This window comes from Spea bombifrons, chromosome 1, assembly GCF_027358695.1.
Source record: "Spea bombifrons isolate aSpeBom1 chromosome 1, aSpeBom1.2.pri, whole genome shotgun sequence".
Lineage (NCBI taxonomy): Eukaryota > Metazoa > Chordata > Amphibia > Anura > Pelobatidae > Spea > Spea bombifrons.
In genome coordinates this window covers 88,870,615-88,892,632 of record NC_071087.1, presented here as the reverse complement: position 1 = coordinate 88,892,632, position 22,018 = coordinate 88,870,615, and the positions used below count along the sequence as shown (strand labels likewise).

At 39.9% G+C, this 22,018-nt stretch overlaps 1 protein-coding gene across 2 annotated transcripts in view; it reads right to left on the bottom strand.

Annotated features, from left to right (window-relative positions):
* The window catches only part of LPAR1 (lysophosphatidic acid receptor 1), a 56,229-nt gene that overhangs the window by 11,469 nt on the left and 22,742 nt on the right, over positions 1-22,018 (bottom strand). For both annotated transcript variants that reach the window (XM_053465847.1, XM_053465848.1), the window contains exons 3-4: positions 12,637-12,776; positions 570-1,317 (exon numbers count right to left, since the gene is read on the bottom strand). In XM_053465847.1, the coding sequence (XP_053321822.1) occupies positions 570-1,317; positions 12,637-12,693 (805 nt within the window). In that variant the 5' untranslated portion in view covers positions 12,694-12,776. The remainder of the gene's footprint in view (positions 1-569; positions 1,318-12,636; positions 12,777-22,018) is intronic.

Here is a 22,018-nt window from a genome sequence, read left to right as displayed (position 1 = left end):
CATTTATCTGAACTCCTAAAAACAGATAGTTCTTTGTTTCGTTCTTGATACAAAACATTACATATCTGACTGCAAGATATGATGGCACCAAGTGGCAGTCCATACATTTCTGCTAAGGCTTTATGATTTGTAAAGCAGACCTATATAGATTATTAAGGAATAGCACATCTACATACAGTAGTTTGCACGCATACAAAAAGAGAAAACCAAAGTTTATAGAACAATATACAATACCTTTCGATTTATTACCTATGTTTCTCCATCACGGATTTTTAACCAACGCGAATCTGGCCACTTATGACTGGTTGGTTTGTTAATCTTCTGTATTTATGACACTGTATAACTTGTTTCATAGTGTATGCTGGAAGGGATTTTTTCCCCCCGAGAGAGCATATGGTTAAATGTCTCCACACAAATAGACTGTTGCAATGGAGGTAGGTTGAAATATTAAAAATATTGAGGGCAGCTGAACAGTATCAAGTATAATCAAGAAATCTAAGGAAACAATTAACAATGTAACATAAAATTGGCATTGAAAATAACCCCCCCTTCCCTATAGAAACACTCACCAAGAACAATGACCACAGTTTTCAGTAGACTCATCATTGTGTCCCGATTCCTCCTAGGACCAGAACTGTGCCTAGACATTCGCATAGTCCTTTGCCGGACATATACAAAGATATGAGCATAAAGAACGACCATCACCACAAATGTAACCAAGTTGAAAACAGCCCAGAAAACCAAGTAGGAATCGCTGTAGAGTGGAGCCATGTTTGAGCAGTGTTCTAGGTCACAGATGCAGTTCCATCCAACGCTTGGTATTGCACCCATAACAATGGCCATAGTCCAGATGACCACTATGACTACCACCACTCTTCTGTTGCTCATCCTGGTGTGTAGCTGCATTCGAAATACTGTAATGTGCCTTTCTATTGCGATAGCCAGCAAATTGGCCACTGATGCTGTCAGGCTGGTATCAATTAATCCCTGGCGGAGCAACCATGTGCTCACAGTCAATCGCCTGGTATTGGGTCCGGTGTTGAACATCAAGTAAAAATATGCTAGTCCAGCAAAAAAGTCTGCAGCAGCCAAGTTGGCCATTAAATAATAAATAGGAAAGTGGAATCGACGATTGACGTAAATAGCAACCATAACCAAAAGGTTTGCTAACATAATGAATATGCATACGGTGATTCCAAGCCCCATTACCAACTTGCTGACTGTATTCCATTCTGTGGCCAGATATTTCCCACTCCGGTTGTAGAAAAATGCAATGGTCTCATTGTAGTAACACTGCTCCTCATCCACTGCAGTTGTCTACAAGAAAAGAAACACATCCGATTAGAATGTATATAAGAATACCAGTAACAAAATGTGAGCTTTGCACAGGACAGCATGTAAGATTCTAACTGCATACAATCAACATACTATGTTTGGAAACCGGTCAGGTGGTTGTAAAATTAGGTGAGAAAGGTAATTTACCAAAAGAGCTAGAATGCATGATAAGGGCTTGTGTGCGGGGGTGTCTTCCTGAAACCCTGCCCAAGGCAACATACCGTATTTCCTCGATTATAAGACAAGGTGGTAAATACTCCTTGCCTTATATGAGAGGTCATCTTCTAACGAGACCTCAAATAGAAGTCTGACTACAAGACTAAGATCCAGATCCCCGCAGTGCTGCAGGGGACCTGGATCTTCCTCTACAGCCTCTGCTGCCGCCGGCACTTCCTCTGGGGGCTTCTATGATGGAGGTCTGTGCGATGTAGACCTCCACTGCTGGTTGCCAGTGCTTCCACCGTGGGGCTTCTATGACAGAGTGCCAGAGTCACATGACCATCCGGTGCCGACAGCAGTGGCATATCCGCTGCTGCCGGAGTGGCATATAGGGGGTTAAAAGACATATCAGGGAGGCAGAGTGGCATATAGGGGGTATAAGGCATATCTAGAGGGGGGGAAGAGTGACAAATAGGGGATTAAAATGCATGTCAGGAAGGCAGAGTGGCATATATGGGTGTATAAGGCATATCTGGGAGGCAGAGCGGCAAATAGGGGGTTAGACGGCATATCTGGAGGCAGAGTGGCATATAAGGGGGTATAAGGCATTTCTGGGGGGGCAGAGTGGCATATAAGGCATATCTGGGTGGCAGATGTGCATAACTGGGGCAGAATGGCAAATAAATTTTTTTAAAAAAATTTAAATATAGAAAAAATAGTTTACATATGAATATTTACTAGTAAAACTTTTTTTCTCCTATATGGTAGTCTTATTTTCAGGCTTTTTATTTTTTCCTAAATATTCAAATTGGGGGGGTTCGTCTTATAAGCGAGCAAATACGGTATATATGACTTGATCATTACCATTAAGGCCAAAGAATGCCATAAAGCTAGAAACCATCCAGGTGGTTGCTCACTCTCGGGCCAGTTCCTTAATAGATGTCTTGGTTATTATCCCCTTTTTTTCTCAAAACGTGAAGTAATTGGGGGCAAAGGGGCAATTCAAGAGTTATGCTGAGAGACCACAGATAACTTCAGGTGATTATGCGTGAATTATAGAATTTGACAACTCTGATATCAAGATTCAGCTCTACGATTTATATTATATGTAATGAATACTACCAATCTAATAGAAATTTAAGGAATCCTATCATATGATGTTCTACATGTATCTTTAGCAGCCATACCCAACATCCTGACAGCAGAAGGCTACATTATTACGTGTAAAACTCCATGTGTGTGAAGGAAACCAATTGCTTGTGCGGAAATTAAACTTGCATTTAAAAAGATGATCAATAGCCAAGTTGTTCCCTTGACATTCTGCAAACACATGTAGTTATTGCACAGTCAGAATTAAATTATGTCTATTTTCCTTTAGATTTCATCTAAAAGCAGCCAGGAATGCAGTAAAAACTAAATCATATCATATTGCGCACTTTAAATAAAACATTTCAAAGCAAGTTATTAAAGTGATTTAAATGGGGCTTTTTATTAAAAAAAAAATGTTTTGAACTGTGTGCCATGTAGGGGATTTCACCAAAATCAAAGACGCCCGACATAAATTCAGCTAATTGAGGAGAAATCGCCTCAAAGACGCCCGACATAAATTCAGCTAATTGAGGAGAAATCGCCTTACAACCAAATTGTATGGTCTTACAACGGTTGCACAATAGCAGATCAAAGAGGGCTTGGCTTCCATATAAAACCAATAAAAGATGGGCAGAAAGGATCCAGCCTGGGATCAAATGCTGCTAAATGTCCTTGTGATACTGACACCTGGTGGCTAAAAGTGGAACTGCTCAATAGAATTTAAAAACAATCTGGTATTTGCCCAAGAGCCTCAAAATCACCCATGTACCCCCAAAAAAGAACAAAACAAAAGGCACCTGTAGCAATACTTCTGATCTACCACAATTATTATATTGTATTCATATTGCACAAACAATTTACACAATACATACATTCATACGGTATGACAAAACTTGAATTGACAGACTTAAACAAACTAATACACCGAGTAAAGAGGGGCCCACTCAAAAGCTTAAAGTAAATACAGGTTAATTGAATGCTTTGCTACCAAAGTGAAGGGACCAAGTGAAATGTGTACGTCAGACATAGTACAAGGCCCTGCATCACACATTTCCTTTTACAAAGCTGCAAATATTTACAGATAACATTTTTGAAAATCAGTATTGTGTAAACACACAATGACTCGCCATACAGTATAATAATCAGCTGTAAGAACCTTCACTAAAGTACTAAAATATATATATATTGTACCCTAAATTGTTGCGTTGTGCATCTTCTGTTTGCTAGAAATTCCGCTTCTTCTCTACGAGAAGGCCAAATATGTTACCACCATAAAAAGACCACAGTGTACCAGTAAAAAAAGAAACAGGTATTGTTCGGATACTTAAAGTGGATCTGCACCAGATATGAAGAGTGATATTTGCCAGGTGGACTAAGGAGAAATATATCATATACATATATATAATATATATTTATAGGCCACCTAAGAGTATAATTATTGCCTTTTTACCACTATCTAAACCAAAGGTCCTTAGTCACTACTTCATAGCAGGATGTATGCCTGGAGGTACAAGTGAACCTTCCACACGGACAGCTAAGTGTTATTTGGCATCTGTGATGCTACATTCATATTCTGAGAGGAAATAATGCACAGAGCAGAAGGTCATGGCATTTATTACAAAAGGGTCACTAATATACTTCTTTGCAAAAAATTTTGTGCAAAAACTATTTTTTTCAAAAGCAAATTTTGAATTTTCTTCTAAAGTAATATATGCTTCAACTGAAAAAAGAAAGCAGATTGTAAGCCCAGTCACCGACAACTTCCTAGACTGCCAGGACCTGCCCTTACTGCTCCTGAAATAGGATTATCATAAAGGCTTGCAATTGGGGATTTTTTTTAGGCTATTTCCCCCAGATCAACCTTGATTGAAAAGAACATGTTTATACTGTCAGCTCCTTTTTTTTAAAAAAAGAAAAAAAACCAAAAATATTTCTTATCGCATTACATATTCCAGCATATTCCAGTTCGTTCTGACCACAAGAACACGGCTGGCAAAATATATGGTATTTGTGCCATGTTATTTTCATTTTACAGGCAGTGTATATATTACATTGTTTGTCAGTCAGCAGAGATAAATGATCATTCTTTGAATCGCATGGGGGAAAAAAAATGTAAACACCCGTTTACAATCTGTAGAAGATTCTGCCCAGTATGAAGAGTTCAGGAGTTAATGTGGAGTATTGTAAGATAAATATTGGCTTAAGCACAACAAATCTAAACCGCATTAACATTGCATTAGTTATCAGATTATGGGCCAAATTCTCCATTCAACAAAATCGGAATTCCTTAAAAACACAACAACAAGATAAAGTAACCTGGTGATTGCTGTAGCTTGTACACCTACCAAATCACATGTTATCTATGAAATTTTGTTAACGTAGAAAAGCAGATGTTTCCATCAAGACCATTGTCATGATTCCCTACATCCCATCCTAATACCACCCAAGATCTGACAATCAATGTGTTTTCTAATCCCTAAATGCACCCAAGAGCCAAATTAATAGGTTTTGTTTAAGGTAAAGTGAGAATAGAAGATCTGAACCATCTTTCAACAAGGTACATCTCCTGATCCTCACCCCCTGCCGTGTTATAAACAGGCGGCATCTGGTATCATTGCATGCAACTGTGAATGTATTCTGCACTAAAAGACACGTTAATCCTGGGTGCCCTTTAGAAAGAGACAATTCTAAACATCTCAATTACCGTCTGGTTTTCTAAACAAGCAAGGACAGAAAAAAAACTTCAGAAATGTGAAGCAATCGCCATGAAAGCCAGTGTGATGTTCCAGTAACATTTGTGAACAGTTTAGCTCTTGCTGGACAAGAAGCTCTGGCGGGTTGAGACTTCACAACCTACAGCGAGGTCATTCTTTCTCCTGCAATTCACCTACAGACTCCAGGTTTAGTGAATATACAGAAAGATACAGCAAAACAACACTATTTACTAGTAATACAAGACGATAACACTGCATTAGACAAGCTGGTTCCATCAATATCAAAACACCATGGGAAACTGCCAATGTTTGATGACAATATAGCAGCGTTGCTATCTGTTCTCTGCACATAAAATGAGAAAGAATGGGGTTCTCGGTAAGAAGAACCTCGAAATGTTCTTCTAGATTCCTTACAAAATAAAGAATAAATATAGCTATCAATAGGTCAACATCCCATAAAAAGTCTTTGTAAAACTCATGTTATCACTGTCTGGAAAACTGAGGTTACCAAACTTCTCAATCATTATATCATTTCATAGCACAACATAACCCATAATTATTTCTTCATTGGGTAGTATAATAAAGAGCTAGAGGTCGGACTAGGACAGGCCTCTAGAAAAGCTACATGTTGTAATATAGATACGTTCTGAGAGTAGCTGGTCACATTGGAATGTACAGTGAAACAGCACTTTCCCCACCCCCCATGGGCTTTCCTTCTTTTTGTGACTTTGGTCTGAAAATAAAAACTGACATTTAGATAAAAAGGACAACTGTTCTGCAGCATAATTACTAGGAGAGTCTAAATAAAAGACTTGCCTAAAAAGACTAGAAAGGGCAAGATAAACAAATTGGAGATTTGGGTGCTACAAATATCCTCTGAAGGAAGGTGAAAACCACATGGAACAGAAATAGTATGCAAAGCAGCTATTAAGTTCCCCGCAAGTCATGACCATAAACCCACAAATGGTGTTGACATTTTTATATGTTAACAAAACAAAAAAAAAAGCAGACAGTATAGACAATACCATCTAGGATTCGATGTCATCCTGCTGAAAAGTGGTCTCTGATATGATGCTCCAAACGTTATCTAAATGTGACCCTACTTTCATGAGCCTGTCAGTTGTCGAAGGTGGAAAACGGACTCAAAGCAACAAAGGTGAGAGTTGCGAGTCTTAAATTTGAAGAATAGAGGTGTAAGGGCATAAGATCCTAGTAAAGTGGGGTGGAGGCTGCATGCGAAAATTAAAGACTGAAGAGAAAAAATGGATACCCAACTCATGGTAAATATTAAACGTCTTTGGCCCAGCAAAGTCACGTCTATAATTTAGTGAACAGTAAAAAGACCACCTGGAAAAGTCCTGGAAGCAATACAATATCTGGAAACCAATATTTTGGTATTAAACAAACAATATAAAAACCAAAACAATTCAACAGGCTTGTGTATCTTCCTATCTAACTCCATAACAATTGACAAATACTGGGCGCAGCCATCTTGGTTTCCAAATAAACCAATTTTTATCTCCAACATAGGATGCAGAGCAAACAAACAATTCTGTTCTCTATTCTCAAGGCTTTCCCAGTCGTGAGAATTACCTTCGCAGACAGCAGAGGGTAATAGGTAAGTGAGGTATAACATACATTTTATTTATAGGATTTTATTGGAATATAAGTTTCAGTAATGATCTCGGATAAGTTACTGGGGGAAAAAAAAGGAAAAACCAAAACTACTGAAATTAAATGTTAATTTTTTTTACATTTTTTTTGGTGTAAGATTTGAAAAAGAAGAAAAAAAAACAAAAAAAAACAGATTTAGGATTAATGTAATGTATAGTAGCCATTTTGCAACTGAATTGCTTGAGCAATTCCTTTAAAACGCACAATAAGTAAACACGCATACACATGGCATTCATCAACTGTTGACTTAGTAATATACTCTTTATAAACAAGAGAGAAGGGGATCTCAGAGGCCCAGAAATCTCGGTTACAACAACATCTGCTTGTCAGCCGGGTGCTTCAAGGAAATACCCTGCAGACTGTAGTTCATGTGACCTCCGAACGTTTTTGTTTCTTCATTCTTTGTTGTGAAGTCTTAAACTTACTGTTTTCTGTAATTATATAGAAAACCTGCATCCCGTTCCATAGATACCAATGCTTAAAGTATGACAACAAATACGTTCCAATTTGCAGCCTGGTCATTAAACACGCTGATGAATGAGACATCTTCCACGAATGATTGGATTTTATTTATAGCGTGCCGGCAGATTCTGTAGCGCTATAACAGTAGGACATTCTTCTCCGCTTACAAGTAGAGGATCTCCACATGTGGTATGCATTCAAGACAGGTTTAAGTTCGCAGGATAATTGTATTTCAGAATAAAGAGAACACTTACTAAAGGAAAGTTAGCACTTGAACGCAGAAATCAGACACAAGGAGGCTTTTAGGAACCCAAAGCAGTCCTATATGCTTAGAATCATTTGGGATTTTAGCTCACGGACCTAAGTTTGGGTCATCGCGAGCCCATCTACATAAGCTTCTGCTGCAAGAAAGGGCGAGCTGTGCTTTGTTCAGTAAGGAGACTTTCAAGAAATCTCACCATTTTAATTATGGATTATACAAGGCCAGCAAAGCTTTTCCACATAGAGGCTAAAATAAAAAAGGACCTGGCCACTGGAAGCCAACTTCTCGCATGGCTTTGTTTAAGGCTGAGGTTATGGTGATGAATTACGCAGTTGTAGGGTAATAAGAACCGCATGTGTACATGGACAGAAACTCAAAAAAACCAAAACAAAGAGCCTGTATCTGATGCAGGAAGTCAGACTTCGCACAGGGGAAGTAGACCATGAGGTTTTCAGTTTACCGGTTTAGGAAGCACGCAAAAGGTACGTGCTGCGGACTGTATGTGTGAGGTCCCATAACTAAACGCATGCAGTAACTCTGAGCTGTTCTCAGGGAATCTTAATTTCTATTACTGAGAGGGATGAATTAAGAGCCTTTGGGCTTCTTAAGTTTCATTCCAGCGACCAGTGCGGCAGAACTGTCTGATTTGTGACTGCAGTCAGACACAACTTTTGGGCATTAGCACATTCATACAGGGATTCACACATTCCCATACATTCCCCTAGTGACTGGGCTCGGGGCTGAATCCAGACACAACCCCTTCTGCGCCTCCGACATGCTAGCCAGATGGACCAATGTGGCAATATATGGCTTAACTACCCTGAAGAAATTTTCACACAAATACTCTGCAACACACAGGGATGATGTAGAGAAGGAAAAAGAAAGGTCAAAAAATTAAGCTAAAAAAAAATGTGTATAAATAACATGAGCCTAGCAATGCCTAAAAATATTATTATTATTATTATTATATTATTCTTGGACTAAAAGCCAACATCTATCAATGTAATTCTGCAACCTCTCCTAAACATGCATGCATGCATATATAATAAAAAAAAGGACCAATAATTAATACAATTAAGCAGTTGTTTTTATTCTTTTTTTGTTTTGTTGCTGTAACCTCAGCCTTTCTCAAAACTAGTATCCTTCCTTTTGGTCCCTTGGGTAGCTAGAAAAATGCTATAGTTCATCAAAATGATCTAACGTCTTTTTTATGTGACTTGTAGTTTTCAGCAACAAAATAAAAAAGTGAGCCAGGAATGTGTGTGGGAGAGTGGAGCAAATGGCAACACTGAAATCAATTAAAATGTTAGTAAATAAACAATTTTCTAGTGATGTCAAATCTACGCAAGAGTGTTTCCAGACACCGGCAAGATGCTATGAGCGTTTATCACCGCTGAAATAACCAGAGCCCTAATGATTCCCCCCTATGGAGAACAGAAGAATTAAGGTTTTTCACTTACACGAGGGTCTGGAACATTTCAAAAGATTTGAGACTTCAAAAGGCAGACTAAATGAGTTCCTTGAAATGTACTGTATTTTAAATGATGAGATCTGGACATAAAAATACATCAGGTTGGTGAATAAAAAAAGTTAAAAGTAAAAAAAAACAAAAAAACCATGAGAAGTTATATATTTTTTTTAATTCCATTTACACTATTTTACACTGAATCTGAAGTTTGTGCGACTTGTGCACTACTCCTTGAGGCGACTTGTGCACTACTCCTTAAAGACATATCCCTTGTGGGATCAGATTGTTCTGTTCTTATCTGCAGCACTGGAAGAGAAAACCTAAATAGATTGCAGATATCCCTCCAGGAGACGTAAACCTAAATTAAGACTCTTATGTTTAGAAGTGTACAGTTTAAAGAAAGCAGATGTTTTATTGATATAGGCATTTATTTCAATGTGCTTACAGTTTAACAGCATATTTTTAATGATACTGTAACTTTAATGCCACGTGCCATATGGGTAAAGACTGGACAATAAGGTGTGGGCACAGATGGCTCCTAGGCTATCGGAGACCTGCGAGAACAACTGAAAAGTCTGCAGGAGGACATTACCTTTGGCAGGTAAATGAATGAGACTTAATCTCTTAAGAGAATGACTATGAAGACTTTACTTTTAATTTAAGGTGGTTTCCTTTAGAGAAAAAAAAAACCTGCCACATTAAGATATATCAAAAATGGTTTTCCTTAGACTATGAATCGGCGAGTCTTTTGTATGACCTATATCCTGGCTTAATCTGATGTGTACATTAGTCACAATTGCCTTGTTCTCTCTGTCACCTGTGCATTGTTTCGGATGTTGCCTTCAAAATACCAAACACAATGAAGTAATTCTTGCTGCTGTGTTAATATCTGTAAGTAGTACCTCGGTCTGATGCATGAAAGGTTTCGCACATTCCTGTTAGAAGTTTTTGGCACAGAAAGGATAATTAGTAAGATAAGAATAGGCCCTTAGAAGTACTAAGACAAAGTGGAGAATAGTCTCCTTGGCAGAAATTGTTTAAATGTCATGTTCTTTTGTCAGTTCTAGGATGAATAGTACTAAAAAGGCAATGTATTAAAAAAAAAAAAATCAACAACTATCATAGACATTCATTTTGGTCTCATGGTCGTTGGCCAAGCTTTTAATCTAGGATACATTTTGAATGCGTGAAAAGGCTAGTTATTTTACCAATCGGTCCTTTTGACAGTTTTCCAAGGGGACATAAAAAGAATTGGTATAGGGGAATTATACATGCATGGGGTAGGCATATATCTTGAATACAAGACAAGACCATGGACCGAATGAGGTTTGAGTCTCTACAGCAGAAATAACGGGCAGACTAGATGAGCCAACATGGTTCTTATGTGTCATCAAATTCTATATTTCTATATTCTTTGCAATAGACTCATACTTGGTCTTCAGTATTGCCTAATGCTAAGGACATTATGCCAGCTGGCTTCTATCTCATACATGTTGAAACAGCACATTACAAATAGTGCATCATATAACAATTGGGACTAGAGTGTCCCTTTAAATATTAGCAAATATGCGGCAAGTGCTTGGTTTTATCTATGTAGGGTATCGTTTTAGGATCAGTAATACCTAAAGCATCTATTAGGCTTATTAAAAATATTAGCTACTTGCTCGTGATTAGCATTTTGATTGCAAAAGTAGGTCACAAAATACAAATAAAGAAAACAAGAGGAATGATTAAATTGCACGCCAAGGGGAAAAAAAAAAAATACTGAGACTATTTAATGCAACATCCAGTCACAAGGGTTTGTGAGTCAAGGGCTTTTGTTTAGTCTACAATAGCCATGGTCATCAGCAGAGGACCTGCACTGGGATAGCTACAAGAGCCAAACAAAACTGCCTTACACCCCTCAGCACGATCCAGCTACCCACACAGCATGTACACAGCAGCCAGCACTTGCAACCAGATGGGCTGTTATGTATAAGGGGCTAAACGGGCCAGATTCTGGAATTTCTACGCCACTGATCAGAGATCTGTCACAAGTCGCTGTAAATCCAAGTGAACAGCACAGCCTTGGGAGCCACAATGCAGCTGTCTTTTGGATACAGCAGTCCTTCCTCAGTGTGTTTACTTAGTCTATAAGAAGGAGGCATCTCCTCCCATCAGACTACCTAGGTGGCCAGTGTGCTAAAATATGAGAATAGACTGCACTAAAGCCAAGGGTCACACTTAAGAGGGCTGAGCGGCTTTCTGGAAAAAAAATAAAATTCAGAAAAATGCTAACAATGTTATTTCAATATGGGCAATTAATCTTATTTAAACCTGGCCTAAAAAGCAACTGGATAAGTGCCATGCCTGGGGCAAACATCAATGTTATTTACATGCATCTATGTTTTTATAATGTACATTAATATAATACTGTATGTTATTCCAATAATGACAACTACACATACAAGGCAATACAAAGTTTGGCCCTAGAGCATGCCATTAAAGGGACAATTTACTGTCCTTGACCGCCCTTACGAAGAAGAATGCGTATAAAAGAGTACATTCTTCAAAAAGGTTAGAAGATGCAGGTCTGCAGCTACCCACTTCCTCTATGGTCCAACAATTGTTGCCACTGATTGGTTGCTTGAAGCAGCCAATCAGTGGGAATAAGGCACACCTACTGAAATCACCGTACTTTCAGTGCATGTAGGATGCTGGCTACTGTAGGTGGCACAGTGCAGCTATTGCTATTATCCATCTATTATTGCAGATTATCCATAAGTACCCCGGGCCCCCGGGTTTGGGGGGCTCTAGGTGCGTGCCTAGTGCTTCTAATAGATAATCTGCTCAATTTAATATACTTTTAATCACAGACCCATTCAGCTCACCTCATATAAAAAACTAAATCAATGTTGGTCATACAGGGAAGTACAGCATATGTTAAAAAAGGTTAATATGATGCCGGCAACAGATTATTACAACAGTTTACAGATTATTATTATTACAGTTATTGGAATCTGATTGCATTCCAGATCAGTCAACTATGTCAGGATTTCCCAACATGTGGTTTGTGTACCCTTTGCTGTCCTTCCAAGGGTTCCTGGGGCACTTTGAAGCCTTTAAGGTATTTGAATACAAAAAGATGACTTTACAGGTTAATTACTAAACGTTCAGAAAAGGTCACCTGGTTACCAAAGGTACCAAACATTCAACCTACCACATGGTTAAACTCTCTACACAAGCATAACAAGTGGAAAGGTGCTCCGGACAGGATTGGTTATTTACCATTTAATAGAGTAAGGTAAACGAGCGCTGCTGTGCCATAAAACTATACAATTCGCCAGTTTGCTCATGTAATTCCTGTCTTGGCACCTGTCCGGCTGCCTACAGAACACTGTACGCAGTAAACACACCCAATTTGCTTTTTACAGAATGGGCGATGATATAACCTGGGAATTACTTCCTTTGTTAAAAGCCCTTTAGTGCATTACCTGGGACTGCGACATCATGCCAATGGGTTCAGTGACAAATTCATGGAGGGAAGCCATCGTCGTTCAGGAGGTCGCTTCTTATTAAAATGTTCCAAAAGGTACCAGCTTAAGTTAAATCTCAAACATACTGGCAGTATACTCTGAAATACAAGAAAAAGACAAAACACAAACAAAATTAAGAATACTGTTTGCACACAATAGGCATCATCATCATCATCATACACTTTATTCTATATAATGAAGAAAGTAAGCTACATGCATGATTATTCATTTCAAGGATCTATATAGCCTGCAATTTATAGCAATCACAGGACAGATGCATACAAAATAATTGTTGACATTAAACGTTAGTCATTGATGCAAAAGGTAAGGTGTGCCCTTAGAACTTGCACTCTATACACTGCTACATAATCTGGGTTAAAGTACCAGATGCAAGTTCTGGATAGTCAGCCACTGCCCCCCCCCCCCACAATGTTACTAAAATTTAACTAAAAACAAAACAACATACCTAAAGTAAATGCGCACTGTGCTCTTACATTACACACACACACACATATATATATATATATATATATATATATATATATATATATATATATATATATATTAATAATCACTTATAATTTCTTATATTCTTTTCTGCCTCGATGTGATCGCAGGTTAATTATCCTATAATTTGGCTTTTGGAATAATACAAACCCCCACCCTAAAAGCCCGGACCAGTTGAAAACTGTTAATTTTGTTATATTATTTACAGTCAAAAATGACAAAGCTAAGCAAGTACAATCACCATGAAGTTTTGCTTTTGTTTTGATGGTAAAGTAGTTAATACACCTCCATATACACACACACACACACACACACACACACACACATACCTTGCATTGTAGACAGTAATTGAGGTGTTTCCTTGATGCCCATTATTAGAAAGCTATGTAACTTCTGCACAACACACCCTGATACACCCAATGTAGGATGTTCAGCTGTTCTGCACACTGGCTCTCAAAGAGGAAACCAAAATCATTACGGTAAGCCTTCCAGGGCTGCTTCCCCAATTATTTCACATTATCCCAGGTCTCAGCTATTTTTGTAACATTCATAATAACACTAAGTATCATCTGACACAGAAATGTAACTAAAAGACTTTTTATTGGCAAATGTAGTTTATACTGAAGGCTCATGGTCAAACCCAAACACCAAAGTAAAGATCAGACTCACACACTGTAGAATATATATATATATATATATATATATATATATATATATATATATATATATACACACACACACACACACACACGTTTTTTTCACACCACATTTATATTCCCTGCACATTGAGCATTTAGTCAAGAGTGGATAAATCATGATGCATTTTTTACACCAAACTCCCTGGTTTAACCCTTTCCATAGAGAAGGGTTGAAAATTGTACTTGCACTCCTAGGGTTAAACATGATCATGCCCCAGAATCAGGAGCCAGAATCAGGAGCCAGAAGTGGATTCTCCATTAATTAGGAGCACTGGCTCGTTTAACAGAGCACAGCCTCCACTGCTTAAATAGTATAAAGCGAGAAGAGGTTTAAGCGTGCTCACCTTGATCTAAATCGCAGGCTCAAGATCAGACTTTATACAAGTTCAGTGCAGGGGATCCCCCCCAATATCCAGAGTGATGCACACAAAGTGTGATGAGGATCTCTTAAAGATCAGGAGTAGAAAGGTCCGATATAGTGCAAGCAGTACAGGTGTAAAAGTGCCATTGAGGGGAAAGAGCTGCCAGTGGCTTGTAGAGTTCAGGGCTGGGGTTCATGCCTTCTGTGGCAGAGCCGAAGTGTGCTGGTGCATGCCTCCAGGATCACCGCCAGCAAAGGGCGATCACACACAGACAGACAGCGTGCAGCCGATGGGGGGCGGAGCCAAGAAGCGAGCCCCCTGCAAGAACAGACTGAAACGCAGAAGAAGCTCAACCCAGACGAGGGCGTGACTCAGAAGCCTGATCCAGGTACAATAAGTGTCGGGGGCGGGGTTTGGGAATACTCCGTGGAAGGGGCGTGTGCAAAGGGCAGATTGACAGGGAAGAGATCTGCGCTTTGTTAAAAGTTTTTGCGGTGATCGCACCGGGGTGTAACTGGAAGGCACTGCAATAAAAGCAGACAAGCCTGAGTCTCCGATCCAGATTACTTGAAGCAGAAAATGGATGCAGCTTCACTCATCAAAGCAAAACTTTTTCGAGGGCTGCGACTGGCAGATCTCAGGGCTTGTGTTGGGTTTGTGTTTCGCAAAAAGCATCCTTGAATAGAAACCAGCTCTAGGTAACCGGATTCATGCAGATTTAATACTCTAGACATATTATAGGAAATTTACCTTTTCTGATCATTCGATAAAGTTGATCGATCATAAAGTATGTCAACTGCACTTGTCAATAAGTGTAAAGAAATAACACAAGACTTTTATTTAGTTGGAGCAGATGTGTGATTGCAGTCACTCCACCCTCAGTAAGCACATTCACCTTCTACTTGTAGATAAGGAGTATGCAAGCACTCCAGCTGTTACTACAGAAAGGGCTAGGTGAGGATAAGAGTTCATTTAGTGCCATGGGGACTGCAATCCAGACTCCCATCATGCTTGGTCTTTAAACTGCAGTCCACATCAGGGGTATTGTCAGCTGCCTGGCTTTCTATGCATATCTGAATCAATCAAAACTACCAATAGCTTGTGCAAAGCAGTGTCTTTTAATGGTATTTGGGTTAAAAGGCAATGTTTCCTTTGTGATGTGTGGCAGAACTAGCATCCCAATTCATTGTCATGGAATTTTCTCCCTATGCTACCAGTAATGAGAGGAATAGTAATCATGACAACATGAAGTTAAGATGACTGCTCCCCTGGTATATACAGGAAGTGTTATTAGGAATATATTCAGGACTGGACTGGCGATGGCACTTTAAGGGAGGTGGCCGCCTGATGACATCAGTGCAGTCGACAGCTGGATATACTTGGCTGCAAGCTACTTTTTGCTGCTCATGTACACAGCAGTCGGGCCACGAGCTGCAACACCCAGTCTGCTGTTGGAGTGCCATCATGTTCTGATGTCAGCCAGTGGCCCAGCTGCCATTTTCCCAGTGTGCCAACTGGCCAGTCAGGACCTGAGTATAACTAAGATGTCTGACCATAAAAGCATCTCTGATGGCCATACCTGGGAACTTTTGGGCTCTGGCTACCTGGAGCGCGCCCTTGCGGGACGTGGCCAGGGCTGCCCACTAATGTAAGTGTGCGGTCCCACTGACGTTTGTGTTAAAGGGGAAATGGGTAGGGAGCGTGGCGTGTCAAGACTCTGCTCCCATGACCCAGAGGATTTGGATGTTGACCCGGAAAAGCAGAGCTTCTCCTTGAGTTCTCCTGATCAAAAACCCAAGGAATTCCCAGGTATGCTGATGACTCCTGGAAGTGTCACCAAACCAGCCTGGAAAGTGAGGGATATCCATGCAAAAAATGCTTACCCTGATAACAAGAGATAAGAGGCCACTTATAGACAGCCGCTGTTTAATCTCAAACAGAAGGACATTGTTCACAGGAAGAACCAAAAAGAATACATTACCTATGGAGGTGTGCCGATTCTAATACAATAAAGTCAAAGGGACAGTGACAGCCTCACCAAAAAAAATAATATTAAAGTACTTCATATGCATACTTTTTATTTTTAAAAGGTACTTACCTCAGGGAGAAGCTGCACCGTCCTCTTCCTCCATTGTCTGACAATTCTCACCACTGATTTGCTGCTTTAAATCAATCGGAGCAGTTTCGTTAGACCCCCCTCTCCCATTTTGATGCCTTTTTTTTCAGCCTTACTATGTAACCATGCAGTCACAGTGTTCTGCTTTTCGATGGTTTTGGTTAGTTGCAATAACGTCACTTTTCATTTCTGCATCACTAGCAACCACCAGCAAGCGGATCTGAATGTGACTCATAAACAGGACTTATGATGCTGAAAGAAAAGTCAATTTAGGTTCCGACTTACATTACTGTAAAAGACACCGCTTCACTAAATCCTAATGTTTTCAGGAATCTATAATTCTAGATTTCCTGTACTACTCATTATCTTGTTGGATTTCCTTTACCCAAAGGGAAAATGTCATTACATTTTTTATGGCCTTTATCTTTACGCACTTTTTAAGTGTTGCATTCCATTCAGTAGCACTTTTCACCAAACCCTTTGATGCATTTGACTACTGTGTACCTTTTGTGTATTTTGCACTTATATCTTATCCTATTTTGTAGCAAGATAAACATTCGGAACCTTTGTCTTGCTGCGTTGTGGTAAACAATAGAGCGTCTGGATGTTAAGTGCCCTTAGGGGACAAATAAATTAATGAATGTATCTGGGGAGATACAGGATGAATTCTGGATTTAGCTCCATATATAAAAACAACAACACTAATATGTTGTTTCCCATGTACAGTGGGGGCTGCCGTTCTAGATTTGGTCTCAACTTCCATAAGAACTTTGAATTGGCAATAAAAAGGCAATCCTTGAGACATCAATTGGGATCCGCAGAATAAAGCTTTCAGCAAAGTAGTTAAGGCCGCTGCTCCCTGTGTTGTACAGATGCTGTGGGGTATATATACCGATCAGCCATAAAATTATGACCAAACATAGAAAGTGACGACAGATAAGAACCATTCGGTCTGCCTAATGTTGCGTAGGTCCCCCTTTTGCTTCCAAAACAGACCTGACCCATCAAGGCAAAGACCCCACTAGACCTCTGAAGGTGTGCTGTGGTATCTGGCACCAAGACGTTAGCAGCAGATCCTTTAATTCCTGTAAGTTCCTCCTCGGATGCATCCTGGTGCCATGTGTTCTCCAGGTAAGCGACGCACACGCACCCGGCCTTCCACGTGATGTAAAAGAAAACGTGATTCATCAGACGAGCCACCTTCTTCCATCGCTCTGTAGTCCAGTTCTCACGTGCCCATTGTAGGCGTTTTTGGCAGTGGACAGGAGTCACCATGGGCTGACTGGTCTGCTGCTCCACTGCCCCATACGCAACAAACTGTGATAGAATGGTGTCAGAACACACAGTGTATCACAACCAGCATTAACATTTTCAGCAATTTAATGCTCTGACCAAGTCATCTAGCCTTCACAATTTGGCCCTTGTCAAAGTCGCTCAGATCCTTAGGCTTGTCCATTTTTCCTGCTTGTGACGAATAAACTTTGAGGACGACATGTTCACTTGCTGCCTAATATATCCCACCCACTGACAGGCGCCACGATAACAAGAACCTCATCAGTGTTATTCACTTTGCCTGCTAGTGGTCATAATGTTATGGCTGATCAGTGTGTATATATAACTGAATCATGTCTAATGTAAATAATAGTTTTAGGTCAGCCTGCGTGTTGATACTATTAGTTTAGGGCTGTTTAAACATTATGACACCATTTGAAGAAGCAGATGGTACAGCGCAGCAGAACATGGTGGTGTTATATAAATCAATAAATAATAATACTATTTTGGATATCCATGTACCAAACTTGTTCTTGAGCAAGAAACAACCCAACAGCTACTAGAATCACATAACACTAATGTGTCATTAAAAAAATTATTGAATGTTACCACGAACAGTGTCTGTGGCCTCCAGGGACCTGAGCTAGACAGTCACGCAGTAGAAACTACCAAAAAATGGTATCCTTTATCCTGAGGTAATAATGCCCTTAGCTGATGAGAGAATGGGGATTTCCTAAATTAGAGGAAACAAAACTTTTGAGTTCCCCGTAAGGATTTTCTGAAAATGAAAATAATTTTATTTGAATTTCTAATATAACTTTAAAATATGAATCAATTGAAACAACAAATCACTAGTCTTTTTTTCATACACCTACCATTTATTTTTACACCTACCATTTATTCATACACCTACAATTTATTCATACACCTACTATTTCATCTCACTTTGGATATCCAGAGAAGTCGCCAGAGATTTTTGAAAAGATTGTGACTTTAAAGAAGCAGCGAAGGAAAATCCGATTTCGTCAACATTGTTATTTTTCTAGTTTCTCTCCCTCTCATCTTTAATTCATTCAAGATGTTCCATTTAAAAACATCAGCATTTGTCATCCTTATTTATTAGGGCGTATTACACAAATTGTTTTCCTGTGTATGTCATCTTTCAATGTTTGAAGATTTCTAGAAGACATGGAATCCATAGATCATGAAAGGCTATATCAAGCATTACTCATGATCAATGTGTACTTAACATTTGTGCCTCTGGAAGAGGTTTGTTCGTATCGAGATCTGATAGGTTTGGAAATCCCATCTAGAGATGAAGCTGCAGCAGCATGGAGAGCACCAGTGTTTTAGCATTTAAGTTCTGAGACATAAAGAGGAGTATTTAAACTTTGGGGCATATTCACTACTCTAAGTTGATGCAAGTTGAAACATTTCAATTCACTATGTAACAAAAAGGCCCAAACCTGCTAGGAAGACCAATTTAGTCCTGCAAAATCGCAGTAAAATCTTCACCATATTAAGGGATCTTAACCGTATTAACATCATGCTTCTCAGTGGGAGGAAGGATCCTGTATTAGCACAGAGTTTAATGAATAAACTCCTTTGTATCTGATTCAACCCCAATGTCTGTAGTTGTCATTAAGTGCCGCAATGCTTACAGGTGCACTGTACCCATTGTACAACATGCTTTAGAACAGCGGGTATCCAAACTTGTTATCTAACATTTGTCCCCACCCATAGTATAGTAGAGTTTACATATAAAGATGAACATCTGAGTCCTTACATGAAAAACGGGCAAACTAGATGGGCCGAATGGTCCTTATCTGCCGTCAAATTCTATGTTTCATATATACACCATTTTATTCCCTAAAGCCAGAGGTAACTTTTCTAGTTGATGAAGAAGGTGAACAAGTGCTGCAAAGTGGTAGGGTCATCAATATTCTTCTTCTGGGACTGCACTTGTCCAGGCGTGGATATGCAGACCCTTTCTTCCTCCCTGGCAAAACTGAGGGAGGTCCTTAAGGCACAGTCCACCGACCACCAAAAAGCCATGTCTTCAGGGACCCGGGTCCACTGGGGCTTTCTCCAGCGCAAGACAATATCACCGAATCCATATCACAAAACACACATGCACACAAAGTGAAATGTGAATAGTGGACCAAACCAACAGGCTCAAAAATATATCCCAGTCTTCATAAACCTGCTTGGCCTTAAGGACCAAGCTTTCCCTCTCACACAAGTACTTACTTGATCTTAGGCAACAGGCAGAGTAGCGTACCATTACTCCACAAGCACGGTTTTGGTGTCATTACACATGATCCCTACCAAAAGGTCTGTAGTAGCATTTTACACATGCTATTATCTCACATTGGACATACAGACATCTAGGCCCCCCTGAACTACATTATTACATAATTTTAGGTACTTCTTTTCATGTTTTCATCTGAAACAGAAGACCACCCACAGTTACATGTACGGCTGGCTGCATTCATTTGATCCTTGTTAAGGGAAATGAGCAGTTTATGGTAATGTCATAGACTGGCTTTGACACATTCGGGTAACATGACCTCCTGTTTCTTGTTCAGCTGGTGTAATCATTTCTATTATTACAGTTTTCTGCTGTGTCAGTTTTAAAATAAGGGTGGGTTGTTCTGCACAGATGTTATGACCATAACATTTCCACCCTTCCTTAATTATCTTGAATACATTTAGAAAGAAATGGCAAACTCTAAGAAATTACAAAAGGGTTTCAAATAAGTTTATTGGGCTATAACTATCATGATGAGATAACCTTAAAGGAACAGTGATGCCATTTTTTTTCAAACTTCAACTTAACCCCTTAATGACAAAGTCCTTAAGGGGTTAAAGGGATGCTCCAGCCATCATATGCACAATAATGAAATAAAGTCCTGAGCAAATACAAGGGGGTTCATCATAATCATCCTATGCATTTTCTCTATTACCCAATTCCCCAGATTTCTGCACTTTTGCATGACTACACCTCCCCCCAACTGCCCCCAGTGCTGGCTCATGTAAACGGGGGGGCCTCTAAAGAGACCCCCCTGGCGCATAAACAAAAATCCCTGGAGAGGCAACATTCTCAAAAAGTTGTACATTAAAGTTGCAAAATACTTTAATATGCATTCTTTGTTGGTGCGGCAGTATGGCATACAATACCGTACCTTTCAAGAAGGGTCATACGGTATCTTCATATATAAATGATTTGTTCCGTCCACTTACTGGGATGTTATGGCAAAATGGGATTAAGCGGACATAGCTATGCTTAGTATGTTGGATGAAAATAAGTTCTGAAACAAATGGGGCCCTATGCAAATATTAACTTTGTATTCCATATCGTTCTTGGCAAAGTATTACCGTATTCTGCTGCTGACGCTACGAAATTTAGATTCCTACAATTCAGAAACAAAAATGTAAAATAGATGCCAGCAGTTCTAGAGCTTTGCTGACATAAAATACAAAGCCAGGCAAACTTCTATACCCAGAAAATATAGACACTGCCGTTCGTTTTCACAGCCGCAGCAGCAGACCCGCCGCATCTCAGCCGGTAGCCGCCCGCAAGATTTATTCACTTGCCAAAAAGAACGGGTATATCTATAACAGCTACATGGCATGCTGAGTTTACATAATGCAATTTAAAATTAGGATTATTTATTATCAGAGCCGGCCTTAGGCGTTGTGGCGCCCTGTGCGGACTACTCCTCTGGCGCCCCCCTCATTACCCCCCCTCTCTGCCCCTTCAAACTACCCCCCTTTAAACTACCCCTCCCCTCTGCCCCTTCAAACTACCCCCCCTCTGCCCCTTCAAACTACACCCCCCCTGCCCCTTCAAACTACACCCCCCCTGCCCCTTCAAACTACACCCCCCCCCCCACTTACCTTGTTGCCGGAGTCCTGCGGTGAGAGCGGGAGGCATCCATCTTCTCGCTCTGCCGCGGTGCCAGCATTTCATGTTGATCGCCGGAATACTCCGGCGCTCAACATGAGATGCCGGCGCCGCGACGGAGTCACGGAGAGTAAGGGGCGCCGAGCGGTTGCTGAGAACTTCACGAGCAACCGCTCGGCGACCACGCCCGGGACTTACATTAAAGCATCGTTTTTTTTTGTTTTGTTTTTAAACTTTATTTAACATGAGTGATGTTAAATAAAGTTTAAAAAAAAAACGATGTTTTAAGTTAAGTCCCGGGCAGGCGCCCCTGCTACGCACAGGTCGCACACCCCTAAGGCTGGCCCTGTTTATTATAATCTTAATTGTAGATTACTGTTATTTTATGAATTTACTTATGTATGTTTAGTATTGTGCAGAGCTGTTTATACTATTGGATAGTCCTGCTTTGGGTGTCCAAATACCGCTACTCTATTCT